The 19,152-nt window shown below is 44.1% G+C and overlaps 1 protein-coding gene across 2 annotated transcripts in view; it reads right to left on the bottom strand.

Moving 5' to 3' along the window:
* The window catches only part of inpp5a (inositol polyphosphate-5-phosphatase A), a 127,083-nt gene that overhangs the window by 30,419 nt on the left and 77,512 nt on the right, over positions 1-19,152 (bottom strand). For both annotated transcript variants that reach the window (XM_076742611.1, XM_076742610.1), the window contains exons 7-9: positions 17,871-17,923; positions 16,531-16,650; positions 7,471-7,555 (exon numbers count right to left, since the gene is read on the bottom strand). In XM_076742611.1, the coding sequence (XP_076598726.1) occupies positions 7,471-7,555; positions 16,531-16,650; positions 17,871-17,923 (258 nt within the window). The remainder of the gene's footprint in view (positions 1-7,470; positions 7,556-16,530; positions 16,651-17,870; positions 17,924-19,152) is intronic.

The raw sequence follows: 19,152 nt of genomic DNA, 5'->3' as shown, positions 1-19,152 counted from the left end.
GCAAGAGATAAGAAAGACTGAGCTGGAAGCCAAAGTTGATTATTCATGATTTATAGAGAGATTACATTGTTTAGAAAAAGTGGTGGATTAAATAAAAAGGACACAGATAGAGTATTAAGTCCATTTGAATTGACAGACTGATCGGATTATTTACTAATTCGATTGAAAACATTTATATTGTTTGCATAATCCTCAGAGGTGAATCGCAGTTACTGAAATGTATGACGGGCAGAGACATATCTCCATCATTTTAAACAAACTGTAAACAGCTTTAAGTGCATCATAAAAAGCAGCATTCTCACAGTATATGAAGGCTCTGGTATCCTTAGACAGACACAAGGATCAGGGACATTTCAGGACGCATCAGCTCACGACGTGCCTTTACTCGTCCATGGGTTTGCAGCATACCAAGAGGTTCTGGCTAATACACAGCACATAACCTGCTTTACAGAACCACGTCAATACAAGATTCTGGTTTTTGTGAAAAGCAATCAACAGAAAATTAATCAGCAGCAATTCTGATGATTATTTTTTTAAGCAAAACTACCAAACATCTCCTGATTCCAGCTTCTGAAATATGAAGACTTGCTGGTTTTCTTAGTTTTCTATGACTGCTGGGCAATAAATTTCCTGGCGTCTGGGCACTTTCTGACATTTTAAAGGAAAAGGGACAACGAAAAGATGACAGGACAAAGTAAAAGAGGTGATAAATAACAGGAAAAATGCATGAGTGAACATAGGAGAGTGGCACTGGCAAATTGTATTTTAGCATTTTGAGCTACAAAGATGTGTGTTAAGTGCTTTTCTTTTTTCAATGGCAGTATTTTGCAAATTACAGATCAGGCTTTCAGCAGATCATCACGACCCAAAACTCAGAAAGAAAAAAACAAAGCATGACACAAATGCATCACAACACTTAGAGACATATGCATGGTAGAAATCTGCCTTTTTGCATCTAATGTGCACTAATAGCGTAATTAAAAAAATCTTTCTTGGATGTAACAGATAGAGCGCAAGTTGTGTGCAAAAACAGATTATTTCCTGCACCGTCAAACTTTCACAAACATCTGTAAAACTATTCTGGGACACTCCTTTGTGCTGTCACAAAGGAGTGACAGTACAGCACTCGTACTGGAGTAAAAACATTCCAGCTGGAGAGGACAGCAGTGGAGAACGATTGAAGGGTAACTCAGATTACATCCCTGACCGGGACCAACCCCAGAGGCCTACAAGGCGACGTGTCCTTCAAGGCCCTGTTAGTGCCAGGCTCTGCGCTCATCCTTGGCTTGGTTTGTCACACCATCCCACCATTGGCATGGTGTTCCCAGCTGCCAGTCACAGTGCCCCCCCCTCCTCCAAGTACACAATGGCAATAGCATGGCTGGCGCCGGGCTCAAACGGCCTGTTGTTAATGAGCAGGACCAACAGAAGCCACTGCTTGTTCTTCATTTGCCAGCGTTTTAATTATATGGACAGCGCTCCCATCAAAGCCGCATCGCTCAAGTTACGCCCTCATAGCTGAACTCTTTTTTCCTCTGTGTCTTCAGCGTTGTATTCATTAGCATGGAAAGCAAACAGAGAGTAGAGAGAGAGGCGCTGTTGTCTAGAGGGAATAGTCTCCCTCTATATCCAGATGGGGTATCTGTGATATAATAGGCCCTCATTGTGATAGATTGGACTCTTCTAGCCCGATAATATGCTTTTATTATATTGTAAGGAAGCATTGCAGGCTTCACCTGAGTGGGCATAAGCAGGCGCAGGTCAAATAGAAGGTGCTGATAATAACTCTGTTTTAACTTCCCTGGTGTGTGAATGTCTGGGATTTACTGCATCAGAACAATTAAGACAGTGTCAGGTGGGTTGTCTTTTACAGAAAAGTGTATTGATTTAGTAAACTACAACAAACCATGAAAGGGATTTGTCAATACAATTACCCCAGAAATAAAATAGGGAAATACAACACTCCAATGCCTCCTCTCAGCAAGTAGAGCCTTGATAGTACTCCAGATTTAACAGTAAATTAAGGAAAGAAGGAGAACAGAGCTTTGTTACAACACCACCCTGAAGAATTATGACATAAAACTGTCAAATTTATTGTAATAAGCTTCCCTTTTTGTCAGATAGAGCACACAAGAGCTTGGATATATATACATACGCACACACACACACAGACACACACACACATCTGTGGCTCTCAGTTTAAATGCAAGAGTGTATCTGGGAAACTGAGGGCAGCCAAGGAGGGTCGTAGTCCCTAGTGTCAGGGGTTCCACAGAACAGAGGCCCAATCAGTGCTGGCCCGCTGGTTAATGGATGGATGGCCCCCAAAATTAATTAGCCTGACTAATGTAGTGTACACTTAATTACACTGGCCGTCTTTTGATTTATTGCTGGCCAGATACACACATGCTAGTCAAAGTGGGGCTAAAAAGGGAAAATTATTTACCCTTTAGTGGTGCATATTATTTATCAAGTCTAGGTTCAGCAGCCAGGACAATGGCCATCGACTATGTAATGAACGCTTGTTGGTTTCAACTAGAGGGTCGACACAAAGACTGCAGGTGACGTGTACGGACACCATATTTAGTGCTTCATTCCACTACTTAAACAATAAAACCTGCAGTATGAATATCAGATTATCAACAAAAATTGAGGCAAATTATGGTGCTCCAAGACAGCAGCTCACTCAAGTTTGTCTTTGATTCTTTAACACTTTTTCAGACTGGATCAAGGCAATGATAAGACCTTTACGTATATAAAATCTTGCACATACATGTAGCGATACACACGAATGAAGAAAAGATGGCATTCACGACATAATTCATCTTGAATGTCTTCCTCTCTGTGTTGTCACGAGTGTGTGCATTGAGTAACTCCAGAGTGTGAAAAACGAATGATCTATCATGCTGGCCTGTCATTACTGAGCATTTTACAGCATTCATTAGGAGTAGGGCTAGTCTAGGGCCCCACCTTTAATTTCATGCTGCTCAAGCGAGAGAAAGGACTCAGGACAAAGGAAGGAAGATTGATGCCCCGTCCGGCCCTCTGCACTTCCTGCAGACGCAGACAGGGGGTGCTGCTCTGAGCCTCTCTCAGTCAGTGAGAGGCCAGCTAGCCTAATGAAATCTGTCCATAGCAGCAGATCAGGCCCAATTAAAACAGCCCCACACCATGTCACAGGGACAGTAGATCAAGTCAGCAATTAACCCTCCTGCTGGCCTCTATCAATCCTTAAATTGGAGCAGGCCGGCCAGCAGCATACAATCTCTGCAGATATTAAATTTACATTCTATTAAGTTTAATTAGGAGGGATTTTAAATATACTAGGAGTCCAGGCACGGCGCCCTGAGCCTGTCATCGACGCCGCTGATTCATGGCCACCGGCCACCTCGAGCCGCGTGTACACACACACACGCACTGTCTCTCACACTGCTATACCACCTTCTGACTGAAGCATGGAACCAAAAATCCTGTGTTTGCTGTACATGCGAATGGGTCAACAAGGGCTATGTGACCCGGCATCATGACTCAGACTCGGGAGCTGGCACTGCTCAGCCTTGGTCTAAAAGGCTCAACATGGGCGTCTGTAATAAGACTTTTTTAGGGGCTCCTGAAGGCTTCTTATTGTGACCTTATCTATGATACATATTAGCAGTGACTAGTGTTCATGTGGGACTATTCTTTAAATGACCTGTCTGATCCTGCAGGATCTCTGGCCATTCCAACAGATACGCTGTCTAACTGCTGCTTGCTGCCACTGTGATTCTGATCACTTACACCTGCAACAATGATGTCTACTGTAAATCTGTCCAATTGCACTGATTTAAGTTCACCTTAAGGCATGAACCGGAAACAAGTCTTTTTTAACACCTTTGAAAAAACAGCTTTAGCTTGAGGCAGCAGGAAATAAAAACATATAAAGAGGTTAAAGGCTGTTTGAGGCGTACAGTTTGTTTTACTGGAAGGAAATGGATTTACATGTGTGATTGAGGTGAATAAAAACAACCTCTTAAATTCATGCTTCAAACATCATCCCACACCAATCACACTGCTCGCTGCCCACATCCACCTCCATTATAACAACATTTGTCCTGAACATTTGGGATGAGACCTGCAGGATCCCAGTCCTCTTTCAGCCTTTCAACAGTGACTTGTGTTATATCTTCACTTACACACAATGCTTCTTGGCTGTAAAGATGATTAGAAAGCAGTGAATTTCATGCTAACATTGTATTACATGTATGTTATTTTTAACTGATGTTTCTTATGGGTGCATCTCCTTTATTGCTGTAACACTACTGCTGTGGGATTAATAAAGGATTACCTTATTGTATTTTATCTTATAGAGTGAGCAAGAGAAAACAACTGGCAAACCTTGTCCAGTCAGACTTTATTCATACTATGCTCACAGGTGACATTTGGGATGCCAGCTCTCTAACAGAGGTATTTGGCCCCACCTCAGATGTTGGGTTTTGGGGTGTCTTTTATTGCTACAGCTCTCCAGTCCAAGAAGTCGCAGGCAGCACATCAACAAGTGGACTGTGAAGCATCTGACTCGCCAGACCAAATCTTCAAAACCATTCCATTGCACTTCTCTGTTTTATCAGCACCGATGCAAAGCATGATCAAGCCAAAGCATGATCAGACCCATGGGAGAGGAGAGAGAAGGTTGTTGGGGACTGGACCACCTCCAGGCTGCTCAGCCCTAGCATTAGTCTCCACGTGGCTGTGTCCTTTGTCTGCCAGTCAAAGGGCTGCTGAATGGGGGTCAATTGAAACCAATTCCCTCTGTCGGACACAATTAATGGGGTTGCCCGGACTGGGCAGAAGGGGGCTGCCGCAGGCCTTTGGTTACTGATCCTGCCGCATAAGCATGCCAGGAATTTGCCACCTGGAATTTACCCTGTGACAATAACAAACCCGCCCCCTTCCAAACCCACCTCCTTTTCTGTACACACATGGATACATCCTAAAATAACCCCTGTCCTATCCACCCACCCCCAAGGCAGGATGGGTGACAGGGGAGTGGCTAGTGGTTGTCCACTGTCTAGTCACCAACAATGGACCAGAGGCAGAGAAGAAGAGAAAAGTGGTGTAGCGTGCAACTGTGGAGAAATGTACTGGAGTATTTTCTGATCCAGTGACCCCCAAAGTGGGCCCAGTGATCCCCATGGGTGCTTGAAGGTTGTCCCTGGTGTTCGACAAATTAAAAGGCAAGTAGCTCAATTTTATGAGCATTTCATCCACTCAGCACGGCAAAAATTTCCATTCATCTGCACGGCGTTTTTGGGCCCTTTCCCATCGATTTACAAGTGGAGAGAGAAGAGTAAGACAGCACAAACATCAGGCTCTCAGACAGTGAGGCTGAGAGCCGGCCTCTCGGTGTCTGAATCAATCTTCGGATAAGTATGGACGATCGATCCACCACCGGCCCATCTACAGTTAAGCACTTCAGTGGATGTGCACTAATTGTCCTGTTGACATTAATTGTCATTAAAGGGCTTAAAACGGCCTCCCGACTGTGAGTTACATCCCGTGCTCAGGTTGCAACCCATTTGTTTATTGGTGATATCACAGCTCTCTCTGCCACTGACGCACAGGTCACTGTTAAATCAGACAGGTTGACCACAGCACAGGACGGGTTTATATGAAGCCGCGCTGCCCCTCTAACTACACATTTCACTCAGATGACATCATCAGCCTTTTCTGTTGTCCCCATTAAATGGTCGGTATGTTTGAGGACCCCTCATTAAGCAGGAGGTAAAATGTCTAGGTGTGTGTGTGTGTGTGTGTGTGTGGTTTATGCCACAGTCAACAGCTCTAACTTCCTGAGGGGAAGTCTAAAAGGCCCCCCTGCATTGCTGCCACACCCCTTTAAATGGGGTGAATCAATCAGATTCATTTGGCCTAACAAATTGGTTCGTGTGTGTGTACTTGTGTGTGTGTGTGTGTGTGTGTGTGTGTATCTGCTCTGGATGTGAATGTGTATGTGAATGGGGGCCAAGGTGCATAAGAAAGGAGTTGTGTGGAGGGGAGAGGGGGCAGAAAGGGACACACACCGATGCAAGCCTAACACATCCCTGGAAAAGGGGTCACGACCCCTCCTGCACTCAAACAGCATTTCAGAGTGGTAGAGACATGCAGAGGGTGAGTGCTTACCCACCACAGAGCAGCACGGACACGACAGGAAACATGAGGAGAGAGTTATCTAGATTAACAATACAGGAGAAACAGCTCGAAATGGCCTCATCTGACTTTGTTTGATATGATGCTTTCCTTTCAGATTAATGCATCCGCGCCGCCTGCCAGCACTGGCATCGAAAACGCCGTTTCTTATAAAACCAAGAAACATTTTCTAAACTACAATTTGGAGAAGACACCGTTTTTTATCATAAAAATGCTGACAAGATATGAAACAGCCTAACGTTGATATAAAATCAGCGTGGAGACCTAAATGTGTGTCAGGTGACATTTAATTGCAAAGCGAACTTATGAATAGCCTCAGTGTTTGCACATCTGCTGTTGTGGACTTGGATTTATTATCTCCAAAGCGATCCACATGTTCACATGATCAGGCGGTTAATGTGACCCAATTACAGCTCCAAAATCAAATGTACTGCACAAACTTTGAGGCAATCAATCAATGCTCCTGATAGACTGCTGATCCCACTTAGCAGGCTGTTCTGGAGGGTTGCTGATTTACTGCCACCCTAGTGGCTGGATGACTAAACTAAAGGCTTCTTCTTGTGTGCCACACAGACTGAAGTCCTTCCTAAGTCATTTGAGCAAAACCCCTCCATTCAGAAAGCCTTCCCTCCTCTTCCCTTCTCCCCTGAATGGGGTTCTGGTTGGAATGAACAATGCCCACACCTTGAACAGGCCCACTGACTCGAGGGCCATTGTGCTGGAGAGGATGGCGAGGATCAGCCAACAAGTGGCTCTCCCACTCTGTTATCACAGGACGCCACTGTCTGCGGTGGGCCTTTATGACTTGTTATGCCACTAAGCCCCCCATCTCCTCATGGAGAATGCTGAATGACTGCACTACCTTGGCTCTCGCCGGCCTCATTTGCACCAAGAAAAGGAGGGGAGGAGGAGGAAGAGAGAGGGGAGGGAGGGAGCAGGAGAGGAAGGGAGAGAGAAAGAGCAGTGAATGGCACCACAACATAACAATGCACTTGGAGGCTCAGTTGGCAAACACAGCTGGGCCGGCAACAGTGAAGCGTTTAATGAGTCATAACTCTAAAGAGACAGTGGGCTACTAAAACCACTTTTACTATATTGCAGTCTCTCTCTAATACACACACAAACACAGGCACACACACACTTTATATTACTATGAGTTTGACAGTACTTAACCACATATGTTTATAGTATATGAGCACATAGTTGTGCATAAATCTCGCACAGATAATGTTTACAATTAGCCTTCCATCACTAATTTGTCAGGTGTAATAGACAGACACTCACCTCAATAACCTGCTTCGAGTCCAACCTGAAGTTGAAGTCTCCAAAGACAAAATATGGTATCCTCTCAAACCGCTGGTCCGTGATCCTGAAAAACATGACGAGCAGTTGTCAGTGACAATGTTTGAACAACTGTGGAAACCTCAGATCTGGCAGCTGAAAATCAGCATTCATAATAATCCCAAGCTCCAAACCCCTGTTTTAAATGACACTAAAGATCCTGAAAACCACCATGGGGAATATTACCATGGGTTGTCAGAGACTTTTCAAGCGGTCATTTAATGATTCCCCTGACCTCAGGGTATTTAGTTCGTGAGGGTCACAGCACCACCTGGTGGTCTGAGCACTTTGATTAGAACATGTTCACCTTTACCGACCAGAGACTTTTTGATTTAGAAAGCTGTTAGACATCTTTTTGTGGTCTAACACAAGCGTTCATGACCTATCACAGACAACACAGTATAGATGTAAGCATGTGGCAGATGGGGAAGATTATAGAAATATGGAATCTGAAATGCAAAGAAAGAAAAACAGGAGATCAGGACGTATGAGTGAGGAAAAACTCTGGACAAATGGTGTGTAAAGATTGAGATTAAAATCTGAAATACAGATGTCTCAACTATATTATCCTAATATTACCATATTTGCCTTCTGGAAAGCACATATTATGCATATCTAGTAATATGTTTAAAATGTTAGCAATTTCCTATGTGCAACTATTTACTTACTCCTGGGATTTGTCTGCTCTGCATGTTACTGAACGCATGCCAGGGCTCCAAGTAAACAGGCCATCAGTACAAACTGTTCATTCTCAGCTGACACCACAATTAAATCAATAAATCTTGATAATTTCCTTTGATGATCTGCTTTGATGGCAAAGCAAATTCACTTCACTGAATTAATCAAAGGGAGAGTGAACCAGGCCCAACCCTGAGGGGATGAATCTGGAAGATGTTCTCTGTGCTGGTGCCGTACCCAGTGCTAACATGGCGGCAGGTACCTCCAAGAAAGATAAGATCAACTGACTCGTATGGATTTAGACTGCGAGTCAGAGACAAACTTGTTCATCCATCCGCCCATGCAGCCATAGGCTCTGCTGCAGCTGAAGAATAACTAAAGAGAGGGTGTTTGAGGGTATTTTAATCTGGCCTGTTTTATTGTTGTGAATGCGCTGCATGCGTGCATTGCTTTTTAAAGCCTGAGAGTATAATGTCAGAGGATTCATAGAGTATAGATGGACTACTTCCAAATCTCCGGAACCTTGCCACAGCAAAAGCATCCCAGTCCTTTAAAAAAAAAAAAAAAACGCACCTAAGCGACATATAATTAACTCCTATGCCTCATCACCTACTTAAAAGTGGCTCTCTACAGAGCAGAGATAGGAAATTAAGGTGGACGTAGCGCAGCCTCTTGTGTAATTAATGATTCAGGATGCTTGGCTCGCTATCTCCACTAACCGTGCGGATAAATCTCACCGTGGACTTCCCAGGCCCAGATAACAATATATTTATGAGGCTGTAAAGAGAGGAGAAGCCTCTTCTTAGTGGTGAGTCTCGGCTCTGGGCGGCTGTCGTAAAGCATAGCCACTTCTTCTCTATGAGGCAGAGACAGGGAATGGCAGCGAGGCGAAGGTGACTGGAGTAAGGAGGCGGGGAACACAGCTATTATATTAAATAGAGAGTATGTAACTTTGACATCCCATTATATTAAACAGGAACTAGATCATCTCTCCACCCCATAGGATTTCAAGATGGGTCAAAAGAAAGATGGGAACAGCATCCTGGATTTCATCCCGAAAATGTCTGATGTAATTATTAATTTCCAGGACTGTCGCATCCATATGATGGACATCTGCTGCATCCTTTCCTCGATGGCAGCGTGACCAGCAGAGCAAATGGCTGCTGACATGGCGCTATCTTTGAAAGCTTGCAGTAACAGACTTGAAGAGGTGGGAGCAAATACAAATAATGAGATGCTTGGGTGATACGTGCAAAATGTGCCTTGATAAGACTCCACACACATAGGTGCTGTGGTTGTGCATACGTGAGCAGCTGATGTAACACATGTCATGTAGACCCTCATGAACTAAAGGACCTGAAATATAAGCTTCTGTCAGATATTGGTATCATAAACCTTCATCACAGCTAAAGATGAAACTCACATCAGTGACACTTTGATCAAAAAACAACGGCAATCACATGTAAAAGCACATACAGACTGGCTGTATATGTGTACTGTCGCTCAGTTATACACCCAAACTGGGAATCGTGATTGACGACTTAACATCCAGGTGCTAAGAGACTCAGCTCTATTCAAACAGGGTTAGTGGCCAGTTTATCCCATTGGCTTGAATGGAGGGCAGTAAAATGGCTGTACACAGGCGTCACTGCAGTTGTTACAGGCGTGGGAACTCATGTATTCTTTGTGCTAATAGACAATTTACCACATCTGCTGTTGTGAGTGAGAAACATAAGCGAAAGTAAATCGAGCTCGGTTTGACTTTGTTTTGGTCTGTAATCTGTACATGCCCAGCTCAGACAATGGCACAAAAAAAATATTAAAAAAATAAGAGAATGTATCAAAAGATAAATGAGAAGAAGAAAAGAGAGCGGGGAAGTCTCGAAAAGAAGAGTGAGTGAAACGTGAGACAGGGAGATAAAAAGTGAGAGTGTAAGTGTGTTTCACCAGAGCCTGGAGGTCTTCCTCCTCCAAGTCCTGTAGCTTTATTCCTCTAACAGCCATGTCTAATACCCGCAGCCTGGCTGTTTTGTCTGCTGCGCCAAGGTATCAGCCACAGGTCAGAAGGTAACACTCTGTTTACACGATCATTTCCTAAAGCACTCATGGTGACCCGCTGGTGTGAAAGTTGACTTTTCTCTTGGCCTTTGTGGGGGGAACGAAGAATTGCAACATTAGCTACAGCTACTGGGCGTGAAAGGCGCCTGAGGGTGGGGGGTCCCAAGCTCAGGAGGGGGGGTCCCCCTCGCTGACCCTCACCCTCAGCGGGGGCCCCATTAGCCTCGTCATCACAGTTCATTCAGGCAAACTGTAACAGTGTCAGTGACATTCTCCCACAAAGACGCACTCCTTTACACAGTCTATAAACATGCTTCTCCTGGCCAATTCATCGCGCAGTGACACCCCTGAAAGAGCCTCTTCACAAGGGCCGTTCTCACTGAGGTTTGGGCTGGGGCCTTCGTCAGGCCTTCCGAGGGGCCACACAAAGACAGGGGTCAGACGCTAATTTATAACAAGGCCCCCGACTCTGCTCCCAGGCTCCTTAAACCAGCACAAAGCGACCAGAGCACATTCGTTCTGATTGCACTTTTCTCTCACACACAAATATACCACCATGGAAGTCCACAAACATGAAGAAAAAAAAAAAAACCTCTGAAAATGCTCTCACACGAATGATCTGGGCAGCATCTTAAGTCTCACCGATAACACTCATTTATACCAAAATAACACATAAAACACCTGTCTGCGTACAAATCCTTCTCCGTCACCGCATCCTCAATCCCTCACTGACTCCTCGCCAGATTACACGCGGTGATTGACAGCTAAACCGAGCCATAATAGACAGTCTATTTGGGATTATGAGGGTGCAACGGGGGGCCATGTCATGATTATATTGACAAGATGACTTACCATAAGTTGGCCGTTCAGATTCGACTTCGCTCACAATAGCTGGGCTGAGCGCAGTCATCCATTGTAAGTAAATGTTGAGAATTCGGGAGAATGTTAACATTGTGAAGAATGTGCTGGGTGACGTCTTTCTGAATGGGCCAGGGGTGGCCGCTGACAGGACCTTTGACACCACAGGACAGCCTTCCCCTCGTCCCCCTGTTAGCACCATAGCCCCTCAGTGACGCCCAGCCCACCAAGAAACACCATGCAGGAAAGACAGGGTGCTGGGGGGGTGCAAGGATGCTGCTGCGGTCACACAGAGGTTAACAAATAAGTCAGCTCGAGCCAACAAACTGTCAACACCAGCTCAAGATGTGGAAGACACCTTTGAGTAAAGGTGGACATATCAGATAAAGTGAGAAACGTCTGCTCAATCTGTACTCCTTGGAATTGTGTCTAACTGGGAGTGAACTGAATATCAGACCATCTGTACTCAAGACTGGATCACCAGAACTACATGAAAAGACAAAGATGGCCCACAAGCACTGTTTGACTGCTTTCGTTGTTTGTCACCTGGCATTATGTTACTGAATCTAGTTTCATACTATGGATGCAAAACTTATCGGCAGAAATTTTGTCATTGTGGCAACGCTAATAAAAACAAGCTGTGTGGATAAGCTCCAGATGGAAAATGTAAATGCATGAACATTTACCACCAGTTTGGGTCATGGATATGCAATATTAGATCATCAGAAAAATACTGACATCTCCTGGGGAGTTTTCTTTTATCTGGCCAACACAGGGATATCATGTCAGTTTTGCTTGTCTGCATGTGGGGGATTCAAAGTTCTTTTAGGTGCTGGACAGAGATTTCTGCATGGCTGTGTATCCCCCACCCTGCTGGACCATGGTGCGTGCGTGTGTGTGTGTGTGTGCGTGTGAGAAATAAACAGGTTCACTATGAGCAAAGAGACACTGGGGAAGATTAACCTCTGCTCCTGCAGGCCTCCCAGGGTGAGAAGGCAGTTCAGAGTCACACAGTGACACCACATACACTCACATGGTCACATGTGTGTGTGCACGCACACACATACGCACACACTTGAAACAGTGACACTGTTATACAATGAGGTTGGTACAGAGCTGCTGTGGTGTCAGCACACTGAGGAAGAACAAAACATGTGTCTGTCATGAACACTGAGCATAATATTTGGACACACACGTGCACGCGCGCACACACAGACATAGTCATGTTTCCATCACTTTTGGGGACATTACATAGACTTTTACATTAATTTCCTGGAGACTTACTCTAACCTTAACTCCAGTCCTCATCTTAAAATTTAATGATTTCCAGTATGGGGACCGGCATTTTGTCCCCGTAAGGAAGGTGAGTCCCCACAATATGACTGTGTAAACAGATTTATGTCCCCACAACGTCAGGAATACATGGCCACACATACACACACACACTCTTTAATAAATTCATTCTGGCTTTATGGAGGATCTCCCTGTGATTATCCAGTCCTCCCTCTTGCAGCTCAACATGTCTATTGGCTGGAAACTAGCCGGCCTTTCTCTGCTCTTTCAGCCTGTTGTTCTGGGAAAAGCCTAAAGGGAAACATTTAGATTGGAGGGCTCTTTGAGACGCTCTGACAGTTGACTGATGACCGTCCATAAAATGACAAAGCATCGCTGTGTGGTGGCCAGTGCGGCCCACTGCCTCCCCATGGGAAACTAATTGCTTTGAATTGTTAACGGCAACATTATTTTTCTGCCAATCATTGCTTTTCAATGCCCCGAAAATGAGCATGAAACAAGTCTTTTCAGCGAACAAAACAGTTAAATGTCCCCAATGTTGATCAAATTAACTTCAGCACTGTGACAATGGACTATATTTGTGTGAAAATAATGGCGCACCACAAAGGACGCCTTTATGCCAGGATTTCACAGTTGTAATGTAAAACTGTTCTCCCCTGAACCGGACCAGCCACTCTGAAAGGGGGCTGGAAAAAAGAAACAAACTCCAATACACAAAAGGGATTTTTTTTTTTTTTTTTTTTTTTAAGGAAGGGGAAAAAAAACCTGTTGATTTTATCTCATGCTATAATTTCATGGGCTCATTGAGCAGCCATGTTTTTCATCCTCTAGAGAGGCTTCAGCATCGCTGTCGTGACATCAGCTGTCTGCTGCAGAAACAAGCAAACCAGCAGAATTTTTTAACTCCATACAAATGTATCTATTATCAAATTTATCTGGTTTCTTATGGCAGTCAGAAGTAGATACTTGAACATTAATAATTCCTTAAATTGAATTGAATTTCTAATTAAATTATTCTTAAAAACATTTTTTTACATTGTGTGCACGAAAACAACCCACGAAACCATGACATAATAACAAAACAATGATTCTCCACTTCAAGGCGTAGTTGAGTCAACAAGGTAAATAATGCTTGATGCAGCCCTGAGCACATATGTGCTTTTTCAAAGGACAGGAAAACAAGCAGGGGATGCATTTCAAGCAGAGCTTTGCTTTGCTCTCATGGAAGTGGCCCACACATCAACGCAGGCTATAGAGCAGTGCTTTTTTGATGTGACTCAATAGTGAGGTCTGGCTGGCTAAACGCTGTTCCTTCTCAGCATTGTTCCCCCGAGGCCTTGAAGCACTTTGGAGATAAACACCGTTTTGCAGTTAAAAGGGCCACAGAGGAAAAGGCTTATCAGATGTCTTCTCAATGGGCCATAAGCTGCATTATGAGGCCTGGGCCCCAGATAAGGTGGAGGCTGAAGTTTGATGCCCGGCAGCAGAACTCTGTCCCCAGCACTGCTGTGTGATCCGGCTCCTGTGCCGGCTGCCTCATGGAACTCAGCTGGTGGTGTGTTCAACGTACCCCCTCCTCTCCTCTCTGATTCCGCAATGAGAGATTAGAGCTCTGAGAGGGAGAGAGGAGAGAGGAGAGGGAAGGAGGGGGAGTTTGGCTTTAGATATTCCCCCTGTCCCTTTTCCTGCTCTGCTTTCTGGGGGTAGGAGTCAGAGTTAGGACAATGGCCAAAAAGATGGTTCCCAACCAGCCGCTGAATGGGAACACTGTTGGTGGTAGCGCTTCATTCAAAGCCCGGGCCGGGCACATTGTCCTCCCAGATCGGCAGAGGAGAATGGAGTTTGCTGGTGGCTGCCAAAAGGTTAGCAGCCTCTGTGAAAGGACCAACCCATTATTCAATGCCCTTTACAGAGCCCAAGCACCCTTTGTGCTCCTCCTCCCTTCCCTCTGCACCGCCAGCTTTTTCTCACTCCGGTGCTCCGGATCTGCGCCCGATGGTTTCCCCCAAAGTGAGCGACTGAGGCGCGATGCCACCACTATCCCACCCCTATACCCCCTAGCAAGGAATACCAGGGTTGCCGGAACATTTAACGACCTCCCCACCACCACCTTGCCTCACACCACTTACCCCTCACCCCCACCCCTGTCGAAAAACAACCTTTAAATGATATGGCCCAGAAATAACAACAGGGTTACCATTCACAGCACAAGAGGATTTATAAAGCGGGAGCGTGGAAACTGCCACTCAGCCAACACAGCTTCTATTCAATCCCTTCAGCCACACAGCCGAACCTCAGAGATCCTGCTATTTTGGTATATTTAGAAGATAACCTTTAAGAATGAATCAACTTAAAAAACATGATGAAAGCTGAAGAAATAAACCCTGGTTAAAAAAAAAAGTTGGTCTCTGCGTGAAACATAAATAAAACAGCATGTGATAACTGCTTACTCTGAAGCCAGCAGCACGTCTCAAACAAGTGGGGACACGGGCGACAAAAGCATCCTGGAAAGGTTCAGCCATTCAGAAGCAAGGATGGGACACTCGGGACCACTTTGGAAAACCGTTGTCAATAAACAGCTTGTTTGCAAACCATTGCATTCTGCTTTTATTTCTGTTTAACAGACCATCCCAACTTTTCTGGAATCAGGATTGTCCAATGGACACACTAAAGAAACTCCCTCACGCCAGTAAATCCAGGTAAGTAACAATGCAATAAAAACTCCCACAGCTGCCATGTTCTCAAACGCCCCAACTTCCCCGTCCATTAAAGGCAGACCATTCTTTCATCAAATCAAGAACGAGGTACAGGTAAAATATGACCTCGTAGAGAATACTTTAAAAAGTGCCTCATAATTCATGCACATCAGAAAGCCTGGTGATAATGTATGCCATCCATATATGCATGTAGTTATTCAAAGTGGAGACGGCAGCCAGCCGTGTCGTGCATTCTGATGCCATTTGAATGGGAGGTCACCTGTTGCGAGGCTGCTCGTAGGCTTTTATTCTGTGTAAGCATGACCAGGTAGGGAGCAGGGGTTGCACCGGGCACTCTCTCATTCTGCTCCGCTGCAAATGGATATCCCATAAATCACATTAGCGTGGCCTATGAACGGACAGCCTGCCCTGTTTGTATAGAGGCTGGCTTTACGCAGTCCAGAGTGAAGAAATCTTTATCAGTACTATTAAGATTCCCAGAGCCTTGCCAGCACAATTACAAATACTCTAAGAGTTGATCCCCTTGGGAGCTTGAACAAGCAAATGGAATGGCAGTCTGCCTGTTAGATTATAACACGTCTAGTACAAAAGTGAAGCTGACAAATAGACCTTGGGGCTGAGCTCATGCCGCGTCCTAAACAGAAAGGGTTCCTCCAATGGGGAGCATGAATGTGCTAACTAAACGTGATCAAATTAGGATTAATCTTGTGGGGATTAATATTATCCATTCCAAATTTCATGTTTCTTTGACCTGATGTGGCACTAGACAAAGGGTTAGGATCACCAGAATCACCCTTTGGGGGTCGAGCCTTTTGATATCACGGCGATCTGACCAGTATTTTGCATTGGACAGACCCTGCGTCTGTAAAATGCTTTGCTCACAAATGGCCAATCGACAAATAGCTGCATCCTTTTGCTTGCCAGTAGTGGGACAAAAATGGAGATAAATGTAGGATTACACTACAAAAAAAAGGGGAGGAAAAAAAGAAAAAGAAAAGGCTGAACCTTAAGGAGAAGCCAGAAAGAAGGACAGAAAAAGAACAGATAAAAGAGAGCTGAGAGTTCACAGACCGTGTAGTGAGTAAGACCCTTACTTTTACAGAACGATGTAATCCCGCTGGTCTAGGACTGAATCCCACCAAAATCTTCTCCGCTGTACCTCTACTGCTCGGTCTCCCTCTAAGCCTCCATTACAATATCAATACAGGTTTTACCATGCCAAACAGGACCGGATTGTGGACAGTATCTAGTGCCTTTTTTGCACATAATCCAATTCCCAGTTTTAGACAATGTAAAAATATATTTTTAGATATTTGATCTGTTATTATTATAATTTGACAGCATTATTATGAAAATTTTTTCAGAGAGAAACAGAGGTGTCGCCTGGTGTGTACTGTACCTGTCTAAAACGTAGCCCAGTGCCTTCTGCCTGGTCCCAGAGTAGACAGAGGGGCTTTTCTCCCAGGCCACCAAGTTGGAAGCATCATGGAAAAGGTGGATGTTGACCAGATCAAAGGCACTGCAATGAAAGGACACAGTCTAAATGACCTTCTTCTTCTTCAAAAAAAGCTGGTTTCTAAATAAATTACTGTTTTTTAATGAACTAATCAACTGCATTAAGGTCACCCTATGTACTTTAATCAGAGTCTGGAATCAAAGTTGTACATACAAAACCTATATTGGACTATTACTTTACAGTTGACCTATAACCTGATGTGATGAGAATTCATCCCCAGAGGAAGAAAGATATTTGTGAATTAAGGCATTAGATGAGCCTTTAGTAAAAAGAACAACAATTAAATAATAGCAAGTATTTTTTATCAATTCCAGACGTTATATGATATTTCCTGACGGTAAGAAACACTTCTTATAAGGGGGATAAAATAAGTGCGAAATAGAATTGCAGATATCGCCGTGAACAAACACTAATCTGCTTTCTTTCAGTTTGTCCTGTCAAGGAAAAGCAAGACAGCTCAATGTACAGTGATGAACACCTCCCTGCTGATCCTATCAATCTGGGCTGTTTTGTTAGCATGGTGTCAGGAAGGGTGACCCAGAGGAATTGGTCTTATCTCGAGGGGTTTTACTCTGCAGTGACATCCCGAACAAATGAATACATGCATGGCTTTAGCTATCTCTGTCTATTCTATCTCTGATCTGATCTCCCTATTCTTCACCAGCCTCCCTCTCTCTCTCTCTCTCTCTCTCTCTCTCTCTCTCTCTCTCTCTCTCTCTCTCTCTCTCTCTCTCTCTCTCTGCCGCTCTTGTCAAACGCCATGCCCCTATTAAATGCTTACTGTTTCAGCTCTTCATGTCAGCCTTATATTAGATTACAAGCCCCGTCTTCCCCCCCCTTCAGCCACCCCCTCCCCCTCCATCCCCTGCTCTGCACACTGGAAGCCAGCGTTAGTATTCATTCCGTACAGGTTCAATTGCATGTAATGTTTTTTGTCATCTGTCATATGAAACTGCTTGACTAACATGATTACGTCTAATCAAATCCCTGCTCGCTTCCGTGGCACACTGTCCAGAGAGGGTTCAGCTATGTAACTCACTCTCGGTCTGTGCTGTCTATGATAACCACACCACGCACTCAGCCCACTGAGGCGTATGGGTAAAGCCAGACATGACTGACATGGTTAGATCTTCATCTCTAATCACGATACAGTTGTAATGACTGAGAGGAGAGTGGAGATGAGGTGGGATGTGTCGTTGTAGGGACTTATTAATAAAACTTACCAGTCAGCCAGGGCCCATCGAGTTCTGATGAATCCCTTTCTGGACCACTTGCACTGCAAAACAGAGAGACTCAATTTAGCATGACTTCGGGAAGGATTCGCCTGTCATGACGAGGCAAGTGAAGGCCATGATGTCAAATGTTTCACAATCAAGTAATCAAGTACGCATCATGTGGGAGCACGATTACTTGTTTTTAACACTGTCGCAAAGTAAAATTTAGCTGAATTTCAATCCAAAACAATCCTGAAAATTCTAGGTTTGAAAGGGTTTTAATGAAAAGAAACGTTTGAATACATTTCGCTCACTTCTGGGAGAAAAAAGTACATAACTCAAGTACTGTGCTCGAGTACACTTTGGTGGCACTGAACTTCACTCGGTCCAGCTGATGCTATTTTATACTTGTACTTCATTACATTTCAGAGGGGATCATTACACTTTTCACTCCTCTACATGCACAGTATCTGACAGCTACAGTGACAAGTTATTTTGCCCCTTAAATATGATGCATTGTTATACTGCAGATTAACATAGATGACAGCATATAAAATAGGAAAAACAGCTTGAGCCATACATTAAAGTGCTGTTTACATATTCATACAATTCATCAATAATATCAAACCAATAATAATTATATTAACACTTTAAAAAAGGGGCCATTCTGTACAGAGATTACCTAAGTTATTTTAAACATATCAATATGCAAGTAAATCTGATCTGAGTACCTCTGAGTAGCCTCACAATCACTTGGCAACTACTGTAGGTTCATAATCAATTGTGTTTTTAAGTCATTATTCAGTCAAAAATGCCATACAATCCAAACCGCGAGTCCTCAGCTGTGAGGATTTGTTGCTGTCCTTCTTATTATGTGTTAATAAATTAAATATTCAGGAGGCCTTTTTATTCAAAGCCAGCGAACAGAGATGCAGCACATTCTGTTCCTCACTTCATGGGTTCGTCTGAACTTCCTCGTCAGTGGTTTTGGGATCATGTCTGATAAATAATCCAGAGGCATGTTTTATGAATGGCTTTAATACAGGGCCTACGGTGAAAGTTGTACAACATACAGGCGCACAGAGCTCAGTGTGTGAACACTGCAGACAGCTAGCATACATCTGCCTGATCAGCTCCCACCAGCCTCGAGTTAATTATCCAATCACAAGTCTAAAGATCTTTTTCAAACAGCACATGATTCACCATGAAGCTGGTTATTAAATGAGAGACAAATTGATGCTGCGAGTGTTCTCATTCTGAATAGATAAATAAGTCTCTTTCCTTCAGCCTC

The sequence above is a fragment of the Chaetodon auriga genome, chromosome 11, assembly GCF_051107435.1.
Source record: "Chaetodon auriga isolate fChaAug3 chromosome 11, fChaAug3.hap1, whole genome shotgun sequence".
Classification (NCBI taxonomy): domain Eukaryota; kingdom Metazoa; phylum Chordata; class Actinopteri; order Chaetodontiformes; family Chaetodontidae; genus Chaetodon; species Chaetodon auriga.
This window is presented reverse-complemented; position numbering and strand designations above follow the sequence as displayed.